Here is an 18,979-nt window from a genome sequence, read left to right on the forward strand (position 1 = left end):
TACGTCTACTAATTTTAATTTATTAAATAACAAAGAATATAACTAAAATATTTACACAAATAAATGCTTAAAATGAAATAAAATTAATTTAACTTAAGATTCCCAAGACTATTTTGATTATTATAATATTTAAACATAAGATCCTATACTGGGATTGGAATTTTAAAGCGACTTATTAATATGAATTCATAAATAGTTTGCAGATTACATTTCCATAAATTTGGCATAACACAACACACGCATGAGATACAAGAGGAACTAATAGATAATATTACATTATTCAAGCTTTTCATATTGAAATACTTAATTGTAAAGAGTATATTTATCCAGCTATTCCGGCGATCGCTTCCGATGCGAAGTACTTGACGTCGACGTCGGGGTCCACGTTCAGCTTCTCCAGGACCGGCTTGACTTGGGGCTGGATGACGGCCGGGTCCAAGTATTTGGCCATTATCTGCAGCGTCTTGGCAACATTGAACCGCACGTTGGCAACATTGTCGTCGGCCATAGACAACACGGTCGGCAGCAGCACCCTGGTCGTGATGTCCTTGCCGCACACTTCGGACAGCACGTTAATGCAGAACAAGTACGTCATCCTGTGCAAGTAGTTCTGCTCGTGCGACATGTTCAGTACTTTGGGTATGACGTTGTTCTCTGCCCACTGCGGCCCGTACTGCTCCACCAGCTTCTTCAGGTTGAGGGTCGCAGCCTCGCGGATGGCGTACACGTGGTCCACCAGCCACGACATGCACAAGCTGGTCAGCTTCTCGTCGAAGAACTCCTGGCCCAGCTGTCCCGCCAGTAGCGGCATGTGCTCGATGATGGCCAGACGGACCCTCCACTTGGTGTCCTCTGCCAGCTCCACGATGGCGGGGAGGAGAGACTGCACCAGCTGTTGGATGCCGATCACTTCATTCACACACTCGAGGTTGGAGATTATGTTGAGTCGGACTTCGGGACATTCATCCTTCAGTTGTGTGAGGAACAGCGGCAGGAGATGTTCAATAGTGTTCTGTCTGCCCACTATGGGGCTCAGGCCCATGATGACGGAGGCTAGGGCAGACTTGACGTGTTGGTTGGCATCACACACCAAGTCCTTGATCTGTGGCAAGATCATGGTCATGATGATGTGTTCTTGATGAGCTTTATCCAAGTTCATACAGAAGTCCTTGACCTGCAATGCAAGAGCATTTTGATACTGATATCTTTTCAAGTTTATAAAACTGTCGACTGCCCTCACTGCGTACTATTTGTACATACCTTCCCAGCAGCTGCGGCTCTAACCTCAGCCTCCGAGTCCTTGAGCAGTGCCTGGAAGATCTGTGCTAGATCTGTACGAGCTAGCTCTGGACCAACAGCTTGTTGCAGCTCTACGAACCTGCAAATGTAAACTGTACTGCTATAATATTGCAAAGTTAAGTAGGTAGTATTGTTGATCAGTTTTTGAAATTTGTATTTATTTCAGCCTTTCCCAAAGTGGGCAATAACGCCCCCTTGTAAGCGCTGCAGGCCTAAAGGTAAGAGACCCAGAAAAAAAAGGGGGCGTTATGTATAGAGGCTTGGGAGGCGATTTGTAATTTCATCTAGGAGGACTCTTAGGTACCGACTGAGCTCTCGCTATAGTGGTTTTTGGGTCGGTGAAAAAATGGGGGCGCTCAAAATAATTTATTCTCAAAGTGGGCAGTAGACAAAATAAGTTTGGGAGCCCTTGATTTATTGCATGAAGCAATCACATGTAGACAACGGATCTTTTCCGGGCATAACTGACATTCATGAGCAACTATGTCTGTGATTTTTTTCCCCTGTAGGCTGACGAGCATACCTGATGCTGAGAGGTTACCGTCGCACATGGCGTCAGCAAAGCCAGGGCGAGAGTCAAACTGCTGTCTACCACTAATTCATCTTGAGCTGGGCTCTATACTATCGTGGCGGGTAGCCATCATACAACACAAGATATTTGACAGATGCCTGAATCTCGCTTACGACATTATCAAGATAAGTTTGTATATGTACAACGTCGGTCTACCGAGCGGGTGCTCGGTGGAAGATCTTCCCTCCGTCGTTAAGTATCCCACACTACAGTACCCGGCGATAAATATTACACATCGACCGTGGAAAATAGGCACGTTAATTTTTGCTTCATAGAGCGTTATAATAATATCTGTCACACATTACCTAATTGACATTTAGTCTCCATAACAACCGGATTGTTAGTATTTCATCGCACACAGGTAACGCTCTACAACAAAAACCAAATTAGACGACTGTCTTTTTCTAAATATCGATGTGCAATATTCATTGCCTGGTACTGTATAAGTATACTAGCTGTTACTGGTGACTTTGCCCGCGTGGTCAAGGGAAATTTCAACTTAATCACCAGTGCCAATAAAATGTTTTGTCGAGATTAAGGGGTTACCTATACATACATTCCTTACTTAAAACTATTGTAATCATCTCAATCCGTTGCTTCGTTTCAATATGAAAGAAGCACAAACAAACAAACAAATTTTCCCATTTACAATATTATAAATTTCATATGATTATGTGTAGTAAGTTTGGATTGTCAATAAATAAATAAAAAGAGAAAAATAAAATCAATTTCACTGTTAACTCGAAAGTTTTCTTCAATCTCAACTTTCAATGTAATCGGTAAATAAAGACTAATTTTGCCAGGTAAAATGTAAACTCTGCTGCCAGATTCTGCTGAGATTCACTTATGTTACATTATGATTGTATTAAAAATTCAAACTGGATCCAAACCAGATTTTAGGTTAAGGTAGTTTTGATGTTAATCTTGAGTTTTTTTTATTTATTTATTATTATTATTATTATTTGATTTTTTTGTTTTTTATTATTATTATTATTGCTTTTGTTTTATTCCAAGATCGTAGTTATTATTTTTATTTAATTCTGGTATTCATGAAATGTTAGTGAATGTAATATGGATGCAAAATCTGAAGTAAATGAAAAAAAAAATTTATCTTATGCCAACATACTTATCAGCGACCATGTACCGCACCCTCCACGAAGTATCTCCGGCACGAGCCCGCACGGTCGGCATCACATGTTGCTCCATATCCTCGGGTGCCAGCAGAGAAGCCACAACAGCACATGCCTCTGCGGCTAGCAAACGTACCGAGTCTTGGTCATCCTGAAATAAATTTAAATAATGTATGTAAATATAGTGTTATGCCAGTAAGAGTAACGCCATCTGTTATCAAATAGCAGAAACGAATGTCAAAGGATTATAGTAGAATTATTCTGTCCGTGCAGTTTGGGTCATAAAAAATCGAAGCGGTGAAGCGTATATTTTGCTCTCTCTTCCACTCACGAGCCTTATGGACGGGCATAGTGATGCGCATTATTGTTTTCGATAAGCGTTGTCGATAGTGTATTTAGTTTTGTCATTTTGTGGATTAGTGATAAAAATGAAAGTATAAATCACTAATCAAACACTTACACCACATATCGCCGCAGCAAGTTAACGAGAACGGCAGAAATTAACACTTTGTAACTTTTCGAGATCCATTCTTATTTCAGTGAAAAATTTTAACACATTGTTGATAACAACACGTGCAAATATTATTTTGAATAAATTCTGCCGTTTTTATACAAAACAAAGGAGTAGCCATTGTGTCACTAAAGAAATTCAGAGAACGAATGCATAAAAACACATTTCTCTTTGACATAATGTACTATAATTTGCAGGTAAGTACAATGACTCATAAAATAACAATGTCTCACCACCCTTCGTATACCACCCCGCCGCCGTGTACCTGCCCTCGATGACTTATTTCTTTTTATCGATAATGGCGTTGCGCCCGCGCAACTTGCTCACCACCCTAGCCGGGCTATGTTTTATGACCCAAACTGCACGGACAAAATAATTCTACTATAGTAATATAGAGAACTAGCTGACCGGCAGACTTGGTAGTGCCTCAATCGATAAATAAAAGACCTAAATTTTTGTATAAAATAAACTTAAATCAAACAAAAGGAATCCGTCCGACGGGGGAGACATAAAAGGAAAAACAAAATTGTTATTTTTATTTGATTCCGAACATTTTTATATTTATCTACCTTTTAAACCTTCTTAAAATGGAGAACGCTCAACGCCTGTCTGCCACATGTCTGCAACGCATAATGCGCTACTTTGGCCACGTTGCCCGCAGAGGTGTAGACAACTTGGAACGTCTGATGGTCACTGGGAAAGTAGAAGGAAAACGTCCTAGAGGCCGGAGCCCCAAACGTTGGTCCAACCAGATCTCCGAGCAAACCAGCGGACCACTTAATGCTGCACTACACCAGACAACTGACTGGAACCGATGGAGGCTAACAGTCGACAAGCTAAAACGGAGTCACGATCCTCAGCAATGAGGGAGCGATGGAGAAGAAGAAGAAACCTTCTCTGGACTTCCACAAATAATTCAAAACCAAAATGAGCCAAATCGGTTCAGGCGTTCTCGAGTTTTAACGAGACCGTTAGTCTCGTTAAAACAGCAATTAATTTTTATAAATATAGATAGAAGGTAGATAGATGCTCGAGAAGTGTAACGCCATCTATAATCAGATAGCGAAAACACATCGCAACAACGAATGCTACCGAGAATGTTCTCGATAATTGTAGAATTGTTTTGTCGAATATAAAAGCGCTATCTATATGATATGAAGGTAGTTAGTAATCGGTTCTACTCAAAGTGAAACAGCCAACGGATCACTTGAATCGAAGTGGAAGAAGTGAATTGGTAATCATGAAGTGTGTCTTAAATGTTCTAAGTGTTAAATGAGTCGTCTATTATCAAGGGTGGCAATCTGTGCATTTAGACAAAAAAAAAAATTGATATGTCAATACAGATTGATTTGAATATAATCGTCTCCTTCAAAGAATACGGTTCAAAACCTGCATTAAATAAAGGTTAATACTCAACCTGTTATTTATATAAGATGTCGTTCAGAAGAGTTTTGTGACTGCCAATGGAATACAAAGTAAATAATTCGTTTTTCTGATTTAGCAATAATTGTCCAAAAGTCACATTGCCGGCTTTGATAATAGTCGACTCAAATAGAGTTTAATTTATAGTTCGGTGACGTTTTATTTATCCCAAGCTCCAAATGTATAACAATAGTTTTAATTTTCTTACACATCCTGATTAATGGTTGTGTTAGCAGCCATCAAGTATCAGTGAAGTCTTGTATAAAATATGTAAATCTCTTGCTGCACTTGAAAGAATAGACTGATTTTAATACGCTTTTATTAGTTTTAGACGTATGTATGTTTGTAACGGAATCTTTGAATATGATTTTGATCCCCCTTCAAAACGTCGGATTAACTCGAAATTTGGCGTACTTATTAAGGACCGATGACAATACAATATTTAAACAAAAAATTAAAAAAAATGAAATTCAACTAAAAAATGAATAATAGTTTAAAAAAACTAAAAAAAAATACGCTTTTTTTCTTTTTGCTTTTAAACTAGCTTTAGAAAATATTTTTCAGGATATTATCAAAATTACCCACCCTTCTACTCAATATCTCTTAATAAAATATTTATAACTACTGATACCATGCACCCCACGCTTTTTTTACAATAAAATCATTTTTTCTCACACTATTTTTAATCCAAATTTATTACAATTTATTTTCTATTTTTTACTTGGATTTTCTATAAAAGCGTTTTTTTTTTTAACTTTATTTTTAATACTATACTATACACACCTTTGCCAAAAACACAAAGATGGGAATGAGATCGCTCTTGACGTATTCGATTTCTACGACTTTAGCGAACTCCCCAAGTTTGTAGGCGGCAGCGCGTCGCACCATCGGAGTGTCATCTTGGCAGAGCGAGCAAAAATGCTGACGAAGTTCCGCCTTCACTACGGCCGAAACGCGTGGGTAGCAGACACTGTTAAATAAACATATTTTTTTTTATTTTTAATTATAAAAATGTCAGCTTTTTTTATTGCATGGGTGGGTGGACGAGCTCACAGCCCACCTTGTGTTATGGTTACCAGAGCCCATAGACATCTATAACGCAAATGTCGCCATCCACCTTGAGATATGAGTTCTATGGTTTCAGTGTAGTTACAAAGGCTGCCCCATCCTTCAAACCGAACCGCATTACTGCTTCACGGCAGACAGACAGGGTGACGGACTCGCAAGAGGTCCTACCACCAGTACGCAAGTTACCCAAATTATAATTTTGCGGGTTTGATTTATATTACACGATGTTGTTCCTTCATCGTAGAAGTCAATCGTGAGCATTTGTTAGGTACGTATCTCATTAGAAAAATTGGTGCCCGCCTGCGAGATTCGAACACCGGTGCATCGTTCGAAACGAATGCACCAGACGTCTTATCCTTTAGGCCACGACGACGACGACGACGAAAACTTAACTAAAATTAAGTATATCAGTGAGATTACATCATCATCATCATGCTTTCCTATTACCCTCTGCTGGGGTGTACGGCTCGAATCAAATTTTTCCATTTGTATCGGTCTTGGGCAGTCTGTTCTAGCTCCTCCCACGTCATGCCCAAGACCCCTAGCTCCTGCTCCACACACTCTCTTTTAATTATTATAATACCTAAAGAGTCCACAGGCAGATGTTCTGGAAGTAAACCAGTCTCCTCCGGCAAGACGCTGTACTAATGGCACAAAGTGTTCCTCGAGTGCCTGGGGGCTATGGTGCTCGGCAACAGCACGGAGCGAGGCCACTGCCTTGTCTCTGACTACTGTTTCTTCCACTGCTGCTAATGTCTCTAGTGGAGGAAGGAGACAGTGTGCAAATTCTCCCCCTCCAACCAAGTTTATGAAGTTACCTGGAATGATTCGAAATACATAGATCAATTGATGACATGGGTGGATGAAGGGGTTAAGTACCATTTTTAAGGTTTTTGAGTTTTTACATTGAATAAAGGTGTTATGTGCCTATAAACTATATTAAACCTTAAAACTTTGGATTTAAAGGCTATTTTTTAGAAATTGCATGAGATGAAGGAGTTCTGTATGAAAAAAAAAACAAGTAACCAAAGTTTGTTGCCCATTTTCTCAAAATTAACAAATTGTATCATATCCCCTTCATCCACTCATGTCTTCAATTATGTCATTATAATTTTCCGTCTTTCTTGTTATTAGCTGAACTGGATTAAAATGCTCATGATGTAGCTTAAATTAATATAACCAAAGATTTTGGAACACAATTAAAATGGCGACTTCCACCTTGGAATATAAAATACTCAAAACGCTTCAAAATGTTTAAATACTAATATGTTGTATTAATATGAAATTATATTAATACTGTGCACAATATTTGTTTCAAACAAATTTATAACACAGTGTTATCTCGACATACGTTCCGTAGCCTATGTCAAATTGCTCATATCTCAAAGATCTTTTCCCCATTGAAATTAATTGAAATGCCATTCATACGTTCCAAAGCTCCCAAAAAAAACCACCTCAGTCGTTTTTGATAAGTGTTATTAAAAAAGAAAAAAATATTTACAAGAAGAAAAAGATATTTATAAATAACAAATATATATTCTATAAAAAACATAATAAAAGAAAAAGTGAAGTGAAGACATTAACTTCTTCTTCTGACCCATGGTTATAAAAATAAATCTGATGTTTTGTAAATGTATAAAAAGCAAAAAATGCAAACCCAACTTTTGAAAAACAATGGAAACAAGTACACAGACTGAGGTCTAGTCTGAAGTGGGAGAAACTGTTAGACCTGAACACGACCTCAACATGCGCCCTGCAGGTCGTGTGTGATTCCTCGTATCTCAAATTTTGCTCTCATCTCAAAGCAAAATATCGCTCGTTTGCCAGCTAGTATTTTAAACCACTCACATATTAGGGTACTCGTATATCAAGGTACCACTGTAATCCAAATCTATTACTTTGTTAAATATTGTTTTACCATTTTGAAATAAATTTCTTATTAGTTCATAAATAATATAATAATTTAAAAATGATAATACTGACGACAAATAATAACATTGGAAAAGAAAATAAAGCTGCCTAAGATGGGCTGTAGCGGAGTCTTGCGAAACAATCGGCTCAATTGTTAATGCCGCGCTGATCTTCTGTAGTGGATCTTGATATAACTTTGAACTTACCAAGTTGTTCAGCGAGTGCTAAGAGAACCTCGTCTTCATCATAGATTGTCTCAGTGAGGAACGGGATCAACTCCGATTTAGTCCTCTCCACGCCCAGAGCCAACGCGATCGTCGACAATTTCTTTATAGAGTTCAAACGAAGCTGTACATCCTCATTCTTTAGCTCATCTATGAGAACAGCAATCGGATACAATGATTCATCCGTCCCGGAGTCACTCGCTGCCATTCTTACGTATTTAACTCTCTTTAATTTCAATTCGAACTAAACGGACACTAAATTGTCACACTAAAAGTTGAGTACTATCAATAACAGATTTTTATCAAAACAAATAGACCTAGCTCAAACGGAGCAAAATGGCAGATTTTCAAATGTCTAATAGTGTTGTACTGCTCTAAATGTGGTTACTGGTTGGGTGTATTAGTGTGACACAACTAACTGGTTTTTTTCTCCTTCAAAAAATCGATTTACATTGGTTTTCAACGATTGCCAAAATTGTCCGTTTTTTTTTTTATTGCCCTTGTAGGCAGACAAATATGGCAACCTGATGGTGAGTAGTTACCGTCTCCCATGGACTTCAGTAATGCCAGGGGCAGAGCCAAGTCGCTGCCTACCGCTTAATACTTTCCACAAGCCTCGTTTGAAGAAGGACATGTCATATCGCTCGGGAAACACCGTAACCGTAAAATTGCCTATTGTAATAGGTTCTAAGAATCAACCTTCAAAAGTTGGCTCACTTTGGCAAATTTCTTGCTCAACCCACACCTACCGTAAAAACAAGTCATCTTTTTTCAGTCACGTCCAGTCCGTCTCAATTTGAAATATCGGCTACCGGTGGCAGCTGACTAGATTGAAAAACGGCCGTTGATGCTGCACGTCGTGATGAGGCACGTCCAAATCACGTCAATTTCACCAATAGTCGTTTTTCGGTTTTCGCAACTCATACATTTATAAGTCAAAATCAAAATGTTTGCAACAGAAAAAAGTTAATTCCATGAATGGCGTACAAGGCCACTGAAATAATAAAAATACCCACATTTGAAATCGATAAGATAGATGAGCGTTTATCTAAGACCTAAGACCCTCTTTTAAAGTAAAAAAGGAAATAAACAGTCATACTTCAAGATACTGTTGATTCTTTCTGTGTGAATTGGAATGTAAATGTAAATATTATTTAAAGAAAATAAGAGGGTAGTTAATACAAAATAAAAATGTCGATGAATAATACGTTGGCCGTCCATGGCCACGAAAACTGTAGTTTCCGGAAATAATTAATGCCAGATTAAATAGTAAAAGTAGTTTTGTTAATGTCACCAATATCCAGTTAATTAAAAGTAGATTGGTACATGTCTCTCAAATAAACAATCTAGGATTTCTGTATTCGGCAGTTATTATTATTTGTTTAGAAGCTTAAATTTGTGATTGGAAAATGAGTAAGATTATTCAGAAATTAATGAAATTAAATTTAAAGAAATGAGATTTCATAACATTTAAATAATTACTTTATGGAGGAATTTCAGAATAGACGTCCGTCGATTTTGTAACATTTTCACATTTGTAACATTAAACGGTTAATGAGCTACTGTTATTACCTCAACAAACACTTACATAACAAAATAAAGAATATAAATAGCTTTTCTCTTAGCGATCCTGCAAATTAACAAAATCAGAAACGGTCAACACTAATAAACAATGGTCACAGAAATTTTCTAATTTTATAGCAAAAACATGTAGTTAGTGCTCCCATACTAGTCCACAGACAAGATCAAGTTGTGAACTCTAAAAGTTAAGGCATGTCGCGTCGTATTAATAGAATGGTGGATTTTCGACTTAGTAAACTCGATTGTTCAACATCAAATTAAATCGATTTTTATGTATCGATGTGTTTGAAGCATCAAACTTCATCTATGCCGAGCAACACCGTTGTCTAAATTGTCTTTCATTAAAATTTTACAAAGAACTCGTTTTGATAAATTTTACACAAAAAAGTTATCGTTAAAATTTGAGTGCGTATACTTTGAATTGAAATCAAGACAAAGCTCAATAGATAAAAATGGCAGCGAGCGACTCCGGGACGGATGAATCATTGTATCCGATTGCCGTTCTCATAGATGAGCTGAAGAATGAGGATGTACAGCTTCGTTTGAACTCTATAAAGAAGTTGTCGACGATCGCGTTGGCTCTGGGCGTGGAGAGGACTAAATCGGAGTTGATCCCGTTCCTCACTGAGACAATCTATGATGAAGACGAGGTTCTCTTAGCACTAGCTGAACAACTTGGTTAGTTGAACTATACATTTATTACCGGAAGTTCAATTTATTAATATTAGTAAAAACATAGTATCAAGTCAGCAAATACACCTATTATAATCAATCAATATAATGTTAAACATTTACGAATGTAGTAAAACATAACATAAAAAAAAATTACATAGAAAATTTATCACCTAGACAACTTTTAGTGCTACTAAATTCTACACTAACTTATCTGAAGGATTAAGTTGTGTTCCTTTAAATGTGTTAATTTTTCAATTAAATCAATTCTATTTGTTTTATTTTCCCTCTATTCTATTCCTATATACAGTCAAAACCGTTTACTGCGACATCGTTTAATACAACATGCCGGTTAAAATAACCAAGAACAAAGGTCCCGGCTGAATGCCATATGACCGCCTTATTAAAAATATTGCTTTCTACGACATTGGTAATAACGACATACCTCATAAAACTACTATGGAATTCATTGGCCTTTTCAAATCAAACACTTTCAAGATATAATTGAAATATATATTTCATAAAGCAAGTGTTCTTGCTGTGTTCTTGTGTGTGGGTTTTTATGCTATACCAGTTGTCTTCACAGTTCAACTAGTGCTCATTGGTTACTGAAGGTCATATACAAAAAATTGGAATGCGGCCATCCAAATTCATTTCAGCTTGAGCAAACAATTCTATAGGTTTGTCTGATACTAGGTAGTTTCATCAACTTGGTCGGCGGAGGAGAGTTCGCACATTGTCTTCTTCCACCCCTGGAGACATTAGCAGCAGTTGAAGAGACAGTAGTCCGAGATAAGGCAGTGGCTTCACTCCGTGCCGTTGCCGAGCACCACAGCCCGCAAGCACTCGAGGAACACTTTGTGCCACTAGTACAGCGCCTTGCTGGAGGAGACTGGTTCACTTCAAGAACATCTGCTTGTGGACTATTTAGGTAAAATTAAAAAGTTGTAAAGTTACATAGTTGAATATCGTAAGTTTTTTTTTTTCTTGCTTAGATGGGTGGACGAGCTCACAGCCCACCGGGTGTTAAGTGGTAACTGAAGCCCATAGATATCTACAAAGTAAATGCGCCACCCACCTTGAGATATAAGTTCTAAGGTCTTAAGTATAGTTACAACTGCTGCCTTACCCTTCAAACTAAAACGCATTACTGCTTCACGGCAGAAATAGGCAGGGTGGTACCTGCCCGCGCGGTCTCACAAGAGGTCTTACCACCAGTAAGTCATTTGTTTTAAATGTCTTGGACCATTAATATATATTTTACCTGTGAACTATGTTTGCAGTGTATGCTATCCACGTGTCTCAGCACCTGTGAAGGCAGAACTCCGTCAGCATTTCCGCTCCCTCTGTCAAGATGATACTCCGATGGTACGCCGCGCTGCTGCCTACAAACTTGGAGAGTTTGCGAAAGTTGTGGAGATTGAATATGTTAAGAGCGATCTTATTCCCATATTTGTGATTTTGGCAGAGGTTTGTAAATTGATGGTTGAAATATTTGTTGTTTTTCTTGTTTAAAAAAAAACCATCATGCACATTGTGAATGATGAAGTAGATTGTTTGAGAATATAAGAGATTGTTTGAAAGAATGATAACAGTATAATCTACCTATAATATAATTATATATTTTACAATATAATCCATTTATTACAGCCTCAGTGTAAGAAATGCTAAAGATAAATTCATAAATTTTAATAGAGCTAGCTAACCTATAGTTATGAATTAGAATCCTGTTCAATAACTCAGCGAAACACCGAACAGACTACAACTGAATTTAGTTCTAGAAAAAATGTCTCACGGTCTTCTATAGATTCATTTTAAAGAACATGCCTTCAATGCTAATGCTAAATACTCAGAACTACAGACAAATATCTGCAGAGATAGATCCATAGTATTGAGTAAACTAAAAATACACTTTTATTGCTGTTTATCAGCTAACAGTATATAGTAACTATCCACCTGTCTTTGTAAGACAAAAGCTAACATAATTAACAATAATCCAATTAAAATGATGTCTCAGAGTCAATAGTAATTGTAATTTTTTTTGTCCTTAATTTCAGGATGATCAAGATTCCGTTCGTCTGTTGGCTGCCGAAGCCTGCGCGGCTGTTGCGGCTCTATTGACTCCTGAGGATATGGAGCAGCATGTGATGCCAACTGTACGCGCACTGTCCGGAGACGCTTCTTGGAGAGTCCGATATATGGTTGCTGATAAGTATGTGATAAAAATTGTAAGAATTATGTCCCTGAAATCTTAAAATTTAACTAAATAAATAAGTTTAAAAAAAAAACAATAAAATTCGCTTTTTTAGGAAATCCAACAAAAAAAATTGAAAAAGCGTATTTTGTTAGTTTTTTAAGCTACTATTTATATTTAATTTTTTAGTCGAATTTAAATTTTCTCAATTTTTTTTTAAAATGTTGTGTTGTCTTTTTTTTTCCTACCTAAGCTGATAGCCTTGAGAGGCTATATCAGCGTCGCCTTAACTACACTCGGGTGCAATGAAATCGCACATCTGTACATTTTTTGAAAAATATTATTTACTTCTTTTTATTTAAAAAAATATTTATATATTTTATAATATATTTTTTAACATAAGGTGAAAGGATAGTTCAATACCTATTCAATGATACCACATAAGACATGATAAGTTTACCTGCCTGCTGAAACAAAACGACAACAGCAAACTCCAAAAATTGCTCCCTCAACTCACTGCTGTTTGCAAGACCAACTGCAGGTATAAAAAGGCATGTTTTGTGTAAAACGTCATCATTTGCCAGCCAACGCTTAACCTGATAAGACCTCTAGTGACTCCAATTGCATTTGTCTGAAAAAGATGGATACTACTCCGGAAAAAGCCGCTCAAATTGAAGCGGGCCAGAACCAGAGTGCTGTAGCTCGACAACTGAATATCAGCCGATATTCAGTTCGTCGTGTGTACCAGCGCTATCGGGAGACTGGTGGCTTTGAAAGGCGACGAGGATCTGGTCGAGCAAGAGCTACAACACAGCGCGACAACAGATTTCTTGTAACGACAGCGTTGCGAAATCTTCGTTTGACTGCCGTTGAACTTGCACAGCAGCTTCAACAGGTGCGTGAAGTGATAGTCAGCAGGTGGACAGTCAGAAGGAGACTTGCCGAAGGTGGTTTGACTGCGCATAGGCCAGCAAATGGCCCTAAATTGACGCCAACTCACCGCCGGGCTCGTTTTCGATTTGCACAAGAACGCGTCAACTGGACAGCCGACCAGTGGAAAGCAGTCCTGTTCTCAGACGAGTCCTGTTCTGAGCTATATGTACCGCTCCCTGTATCTGTCAAAATCATGTTCAAAGATTCCGTTACATACTAACATACATACGTCTGAAGCTAATAAAAGCGTATTAAAAATGAATTTTTATATACATATTTAGTATACTAGTGAGCGTATTTATTCTCCTGTCCCAAAAAGATTACTAGGCGTGGGTGGTATAAAATGGTGAACTTACACATGCTTAACATGTTGAACACCATGCGACCCACTGTTGGACCTAAAAGGGTACTACTATACTGAGCCATCGAGCCAAGCCAAAATTAGGGAATCAGCAATTTTTATCAACTTGAGATTTTCATTCTAAAATATGATAGTTTACACGGAAAATGTAAATTAGCGACTTTTACTGTCTAGTTTTTAAGATATTTTAATTTATTTAAGAGATTGTTGTATCTTGATATAAACTACGACTTTCTATTGGAAGAGTATATCGATAAGAACATTGAATGAAAAATAATACAAACATGAATTAGCTATGTAGATATGAAAGCAATCTTACAATGAAAAATTCAAGAAATTTGCACATTTCTGATTGCTCTTGTTCATCACAGTATTGAATTCCGGGCAGGTCATAATCTACTGCAAAATTAGGTGTAAGCTCCCATTTCTTTCCGTTTCAACTCTTGCATAAGCTGAATACCCTCAGGACTTTGTTCGAGATATGATTCTCATGTCATGTCAGGGTCCTGACCATTACAGATCCAACAATTACATTTGCAGAGTGTTCATGCTATTTACTATTTTCGCTTGTTTTGTATCATGTCATAGTACTGTTACAGCCCACTGAGTTTCTCACCGGATCTTCTCAGTGGGTGGGTCGCGTTTCCGATCCGGTGGTAGTTTCTACGAAGCACTGTCCTTACTAGAGCCAGTGTTAGCAACGCCTCCTGGTTTGAGCCCCGAGAGCTCACCTACACGTTAAGCTGCTTTCAGACTACGCTATACTATAGTGCCATGTAGTATAGCAGCATATACTTAACCAATAATATATAGTACAGTACAGTGTGAACGTGTCTTTACAATGTATGGTGCGCGATATTGTTGTGCTATGAGCTATATACTATATGCTATTATAGCTTAGTCTGAAAGCAGCTTTAGGGTTACGCTGACATAGCCTTTCAAGCTTTAGCAGGAAAAAAAGAAAAAAGGAGTGCTGTTATTTGAATTAAGATAAGAGGCTTACTTTAAGCAGACTGGAATGCAAGATTGGTTTATGTTAAAAATCAAATTTGACAGTATCACTGATAGATTCAGTTATATTTTTGTAAGATTATAATCAGTTAAATTTGCAGGTTCGTAGAGCTGCAACAAGCTGTAGGCCAGGAACTAGCTCGTACAGATCTAGCACAGATCTTCCAGGCACTGCTCAAGGACTCGGAGGCTGAGGTTAGAGCCGCAGCTGCTGGGAAGGTATGTACAAATAGTACGCAGTGTGGGTAGTCGACAGTTTTATAAAATTGAAACGATATCAGTATCAAAATACTCTTGCATTGCAGGTCAAGGACTTCTGTATGAACTTGGATAAAGCTCACCAAGAACACATCATCATGACCATGATCTTGCCACAGATCAAGGACTTGGTGTGTGATGCCAACCAACACGTCAAGTCTGCACTAGCCTCCGTCATCATGGGCCTGAGCCCCATAGTGGGCAGACAGAACACTATTGAACATCTCCTGCCGCTGTTCCTCACACAACTGAAGGATGAATGTCCCGAAGTCCGACTCAACATAATCTCCAACCTCGAGTGTGTGAATGAAGTGATCGGCATCCAACAGCTGGTGCAGTCTCTCCTCCCCGCCATCGTGGAGCTGGCAGAGGACACCAAGTGGAGGGTCCGTCTGGCCATCATCGAGCACATGCCTCTACTGGCGGGACAGCTGGGCCAGGAGTTCTTCGACGAGAAGCTGACCAGCTTGTGCATGTCGTGGCTGGTGGACCACGTGTACGCCATCCGCGAGGCTGCGACCCTCAACCTGAAGAAGCTGGTGGAGCAGTACGGGCCGCAGTGGGCAGAGAACAACGTCATACCCAAAGTACTGAACATGTCGCACGAGCAGAACTACTTGCACAGGATGACGTACTTGTTCTGCATTAACGTGCTGTCCGAAGTGTGCGGCAAGGACATCACGACCAGGGTGCTGCTGCCGACCGTGTTGTCTATGGCCGACGACAATGTTGCCAACGTGCGGTTCAATGTTGCCAAGACGCTGCAGATAATGGCTAAGTACTTGGACCCGGCCGTCATCCAGCCCCAAGTCAAGCCGGTCCTGGAGAAGCTGAACGTGGACCCCGACGTCGACGTCAAGTACTTCGCGTCGGAGGCGATCGCCGGAATAGCTGGATAACTAATACTTAATAATATAGGAAATTTTACATAAGGGCCCGAACATCAGAACTGTATTATGGAGTATTATTGACTCTTGGTTTTTTTTAATGACGAAAAAATTTGAACATATAAAACAAAACGCATAATTATTCTAAACGTTCATCATGTAGCTAGTTAAATAAACTTTGCAATAATTGAAAAGCCCTAGTTCATTCCCCACTATGTTTATAGATAAAATGAAAAAAAAATCTTTTTATACTTAAGGACTGGTTTAGTCGTCCAAGATTAACGTACAAAATTCCACCATCGGTGGAAAAGCGAGGTTTATCTATATATATAATTATTAGGTGTTAGGAGACCGCTTCCGAAGTCGAAGACAGACTATAGTACTAATGACACTTTTGAAGATAGGATGGAAAAAAAATCTTGATTTAAAAAAAAGCATGCTTTAAAATGTTTTATTAACATTATTTACTCTTCATCATGTTAGTATAGGTAAATGAAACGGTCGTTCCATAAAAAATACATTACTTTACTAAAAAAAAGAACCAGCAATGAAGCACAAAATCAAAAACAGCTGATGCTCGGGTTAACGAACGCCCGGCGCGGCGCTGACACCGCGCTCCCCAAAACTTACAACTATGTAGGTACAAAATTTTCGTTTTCGGACACGGTCTCCCTAACATCCAGTATATAACCCAAGCACATTTACATTGTGCCTTGGATATAATAACAAAACCATTGTTTTTTTTTTTTAATATTGTCTTGAGAGTTATTTGTGAAAATATCCCGAATAGCAACCACATCTACATGTCGATTTTAAACCGACAAACGATCAATTTGTTTGGCTGGTTCACTTCGAGTGTGGATGACATGTTTTGTTTGCGGGTAAATCAGATGTATCGCTAGATACGTGTTCGCGTATGCTAAATGTTGCCAGCTTTAATGTACACAGATAAGTTGATGTTGACTTCCAGCGAACAAACTAGAAGTTGTACGGGTGCGTTAGTGCATTTTATAATGTAAATACGATTTCTGAGCGATTTGATAACTACGAAATAAAATAAGAAAAGTAATGCTGTCGTTTTTATTATATTGTTAAGTGACTTTATGACCTGGTAACTAAGACCTTCAGGTCATGTCTTATTTTAATTTAATATATTCTTATTTTTATGAAAAATGGCAATATAGAGTGAAATGAAATGAAAATGATTAATTTGAGACATTAATCAACTGGGATGAAATTAAATGAAATGAGATGAGAATGATTTGGGATGAAATATAATCTCAGTAAAATGGTGGTCATTTACTGAGATTTTTTCTGTGGACTTTTTGGAGGAACCCTAGAAGTTACGTCCAGCGGCTTCGTTTCATTTTCCGGCTTTTGTGCACTTTCACAGATATTAAACAGTTTAATAAACCACCGTTATTACACATTTAAACCTGAAGAAACACTAAATAGACAAAATAAAACAAATCATGCAACTTCACTTATCGCGTTTCCGCCAAAAAGTCCCCTTCTTTTTTACTTTGTCAGAGTGATCCAGGCTAAATGCGCTTTTATTATAGATTGTTTTGTGGTATTTTCCTCCTGCGGTAGCTAGTTTCGCGGCTTAGCAACTGATCGAAAATTGAGGGCTACTCTCCCGTGCTGTTTCCCGAACACTATGACATGTCCTTCTTCAAACGAAGCTTGTGTGACAGTACATAACGGTAGGCAGCTGATTGTCTCCGCTCTTGGCATTGCTAACATCCATGGGCCACGATAACCACTCAACATCAAGTGGGCCGTATGCTCGTCTGCCTACAAGGGCAATAAAAAAAACTAGGGAAAGCTAATGTTGGGCTAAGAACCAGAAAAACTCAGGAATCTAGATTCTAATTTATTATTGATATCCAGTATACGCTTAGACATTTTAAGATCAAAAAAGACGAAAAAGCAGAAAAAAAACAAGAAAATTGAACACTTTTTACAGAGAAAACGACGCACTGGCCTTTTAAAAAAATATTTTTGGTAACTTGATAAAAATAATATCTTAAATAGGGAATGAAATCAATTTAAAACGCCATCACATTTAAAACAGTTTTTATTAAATTCTTTACATAACTACTTAGAGGCACTTTAAGCTATAATTTTACATATAAATCTAAATAAAAAGAAACGAATCTTACTTACATACAAACAACAAACATAATTCACATTATTTTTAAACGAAACTCATATTAGGACTTCATACGAACTCAAAACTAAAATAGAAAAAGTAATAAAATAAGAAGTTGGAAGTATACAACATTGACTTTTATTGCAATGTTATGTAAAGTCGAAAATTGCAGTCTTCGCATCGAATACGTGTAATGGCCATGATAATACAACTAACATTGTAATAACTCAAAATTTACATTATCCACTTAGAGATACGGATTCGTAAAACATTTTGGTATCAACTATTTATTTACTTGGAGACATCCAAACATGAAATTAAAAATGAGGGCGCAATCAAGATTTTCTTTTAGACGAGTCAGTGTGTAGTCGAGTATAAATAAATTTGCTAAAAAATTCTTATCTCATTTATGTACAATGAAGTTCTCATAAAACTGTTTTACGTTTACCCTCATTTTCTTTAATTAATGCGTAATCAAATAAAATGATAATAAATGCGCATTTCTCTGCTGACTGTACAGAAATCGTGTAAGTTCAACGACCCGCTCGGGGAGGAAATGACCCCCACCCGGCTACACCCACAGTGCCCACGTGTGGGGTGTGTGATGCTTCTTGAGTTAATACAGTATTGGATATAATGAGAAACATCTTCATACAGTAGAAATGTCTATCTATATATCAGCCCACAGACACCCGCTGCTGGATATAAAACTCCCCAAAGCCTCGCCACAGCGACCGGTCTTGCGTTACCAGCATCCAGCAGATCCCCGCGGACCTCAATCTTGCGGGAGG

General features: G+C 38.0%; 2 protein-coding genes across 3 annotated transcripts; one reads left to right on the forward strand and one right to left on the reverse strand.

Annotated features, from left to right (window-relative positions):
* On the reverse strand, positions 1-9,892 carry LOC101741612 (serine/threonine-protein phosphatase 2A 65 kDa regulatory subunit A alpha isoform). Of its 2 annotated transcripts, XM_038020748.2 has the most exons (8): positions 9,725-9,892; positions 8,886-9,130; positions 8,119-8,286; positions 6,585-6,819; positions 5,717-5,903; positions 2,997-3,151; positions 1,261-1,378; positions 1-1,174 (listed from the first exon to the last, which is right to left on the reverse strand). In XM_038020748.2, the coding sequence occupies exons 2-8, from the start codon at positions 8,899-8,901 to the stop codon at positions 323-325; spliced, it is 1,731 nt and encodes a 576-aa protein (XP_037876676.1). In that variant the 5' UTR covers positions 8,902-9,130; positions 9,725-9,892; the 3' UTR covers positions 1-322. The 2 variants fall into 2 exon arrangements, with proteins under 2 accessions (XP_037876676.1, XP_004922102.1); XM_004922045.5 differs by lacking the exons at positions 8,886-9,130; positions 9,725-9,892 and having other exon boundaries at positions 8,119-8,566.
* Positions 9,893-9,913: 21 nt separating this feature from the next.
* Positions 9,914-17,102, forward strand: LOC101741848 (serine/threonine-protein phosphatase 2A 65 kDa regulatory subunit A alpha isoform). Its single transcript, XM_004922047.4, has 6 exons — positions 9,914-10,395; positions 11,086-11,320; positions 11,673-11,859; positions 12,447-12,601; positions 14,990-15,107; positions 15,194-17,102. Exons 1-6 carry the CDS (start codon positions 10,170-10,172, stop codon positions 16,043-16,045), a joined length of 1,773 nt encoding a protein of 590 aa, XP_004922104.1. The 5' UTR covers positions 9,914-10,169; the 3' UTR covers positions 16,046-17,102.
* The last annotated feature ends 1,877 nt before the right edge of the window (positions 17,103-18,979 follow it).

This window comes from Bombyx mori, chromosome 26, assembly GCF_030269925.1.
Source record: "Bombyx mori chromosome 26, ASM3026992v2".
NCBI lineage: Eukaryota > Metazoa > Arthropoda > Insecta > Lepidoptera > Bombycidae > Bombyx > Bombyx mori.

Coding starts and splice junctions, on each gene's coding strand:
- LOC101741848 (XM_004922047.4), top strand. CDS start 10,170: ATGGCAGCGAGCGACTCCGGGACGGATGAATCATTGTATCCGATTGCC. Junction 10,396..11,085: donor AGCACTAGCTGAACAACTTG/GTTAGTTGAACT, acceptor GTCTGATACTAG/GTAGTTTCATCAACTTGGTC. Junction 11,860..12,446: donor TATTTGTGATTTTGGCAGAG/GTTTGTAAATTG, acceptor CCTTAATTTCAG/GATGATCAAGATTCCGTTCG.
- LOC101741612 (XM_004922045.5), bottom strand. CDS start 8,344: ATGGCAGCGAGTGACTCCGGGACGGATGAATCATTGTATCCGATTGCT. Junction 6,820..8,118: donor AGCACTCGCTGAACAACTTG/GTAAGTTCAAAG, acceptor GAATCATTCCAG/GTAACTTCATAAACTTGGTT. Junction 1,379..2,996: donor CGGTACATGGTCGCTGATAA/GTATGTTGGCAT, acceptor TTACATTTGCAG/GTTCGTAGAGCTGCAACAAG.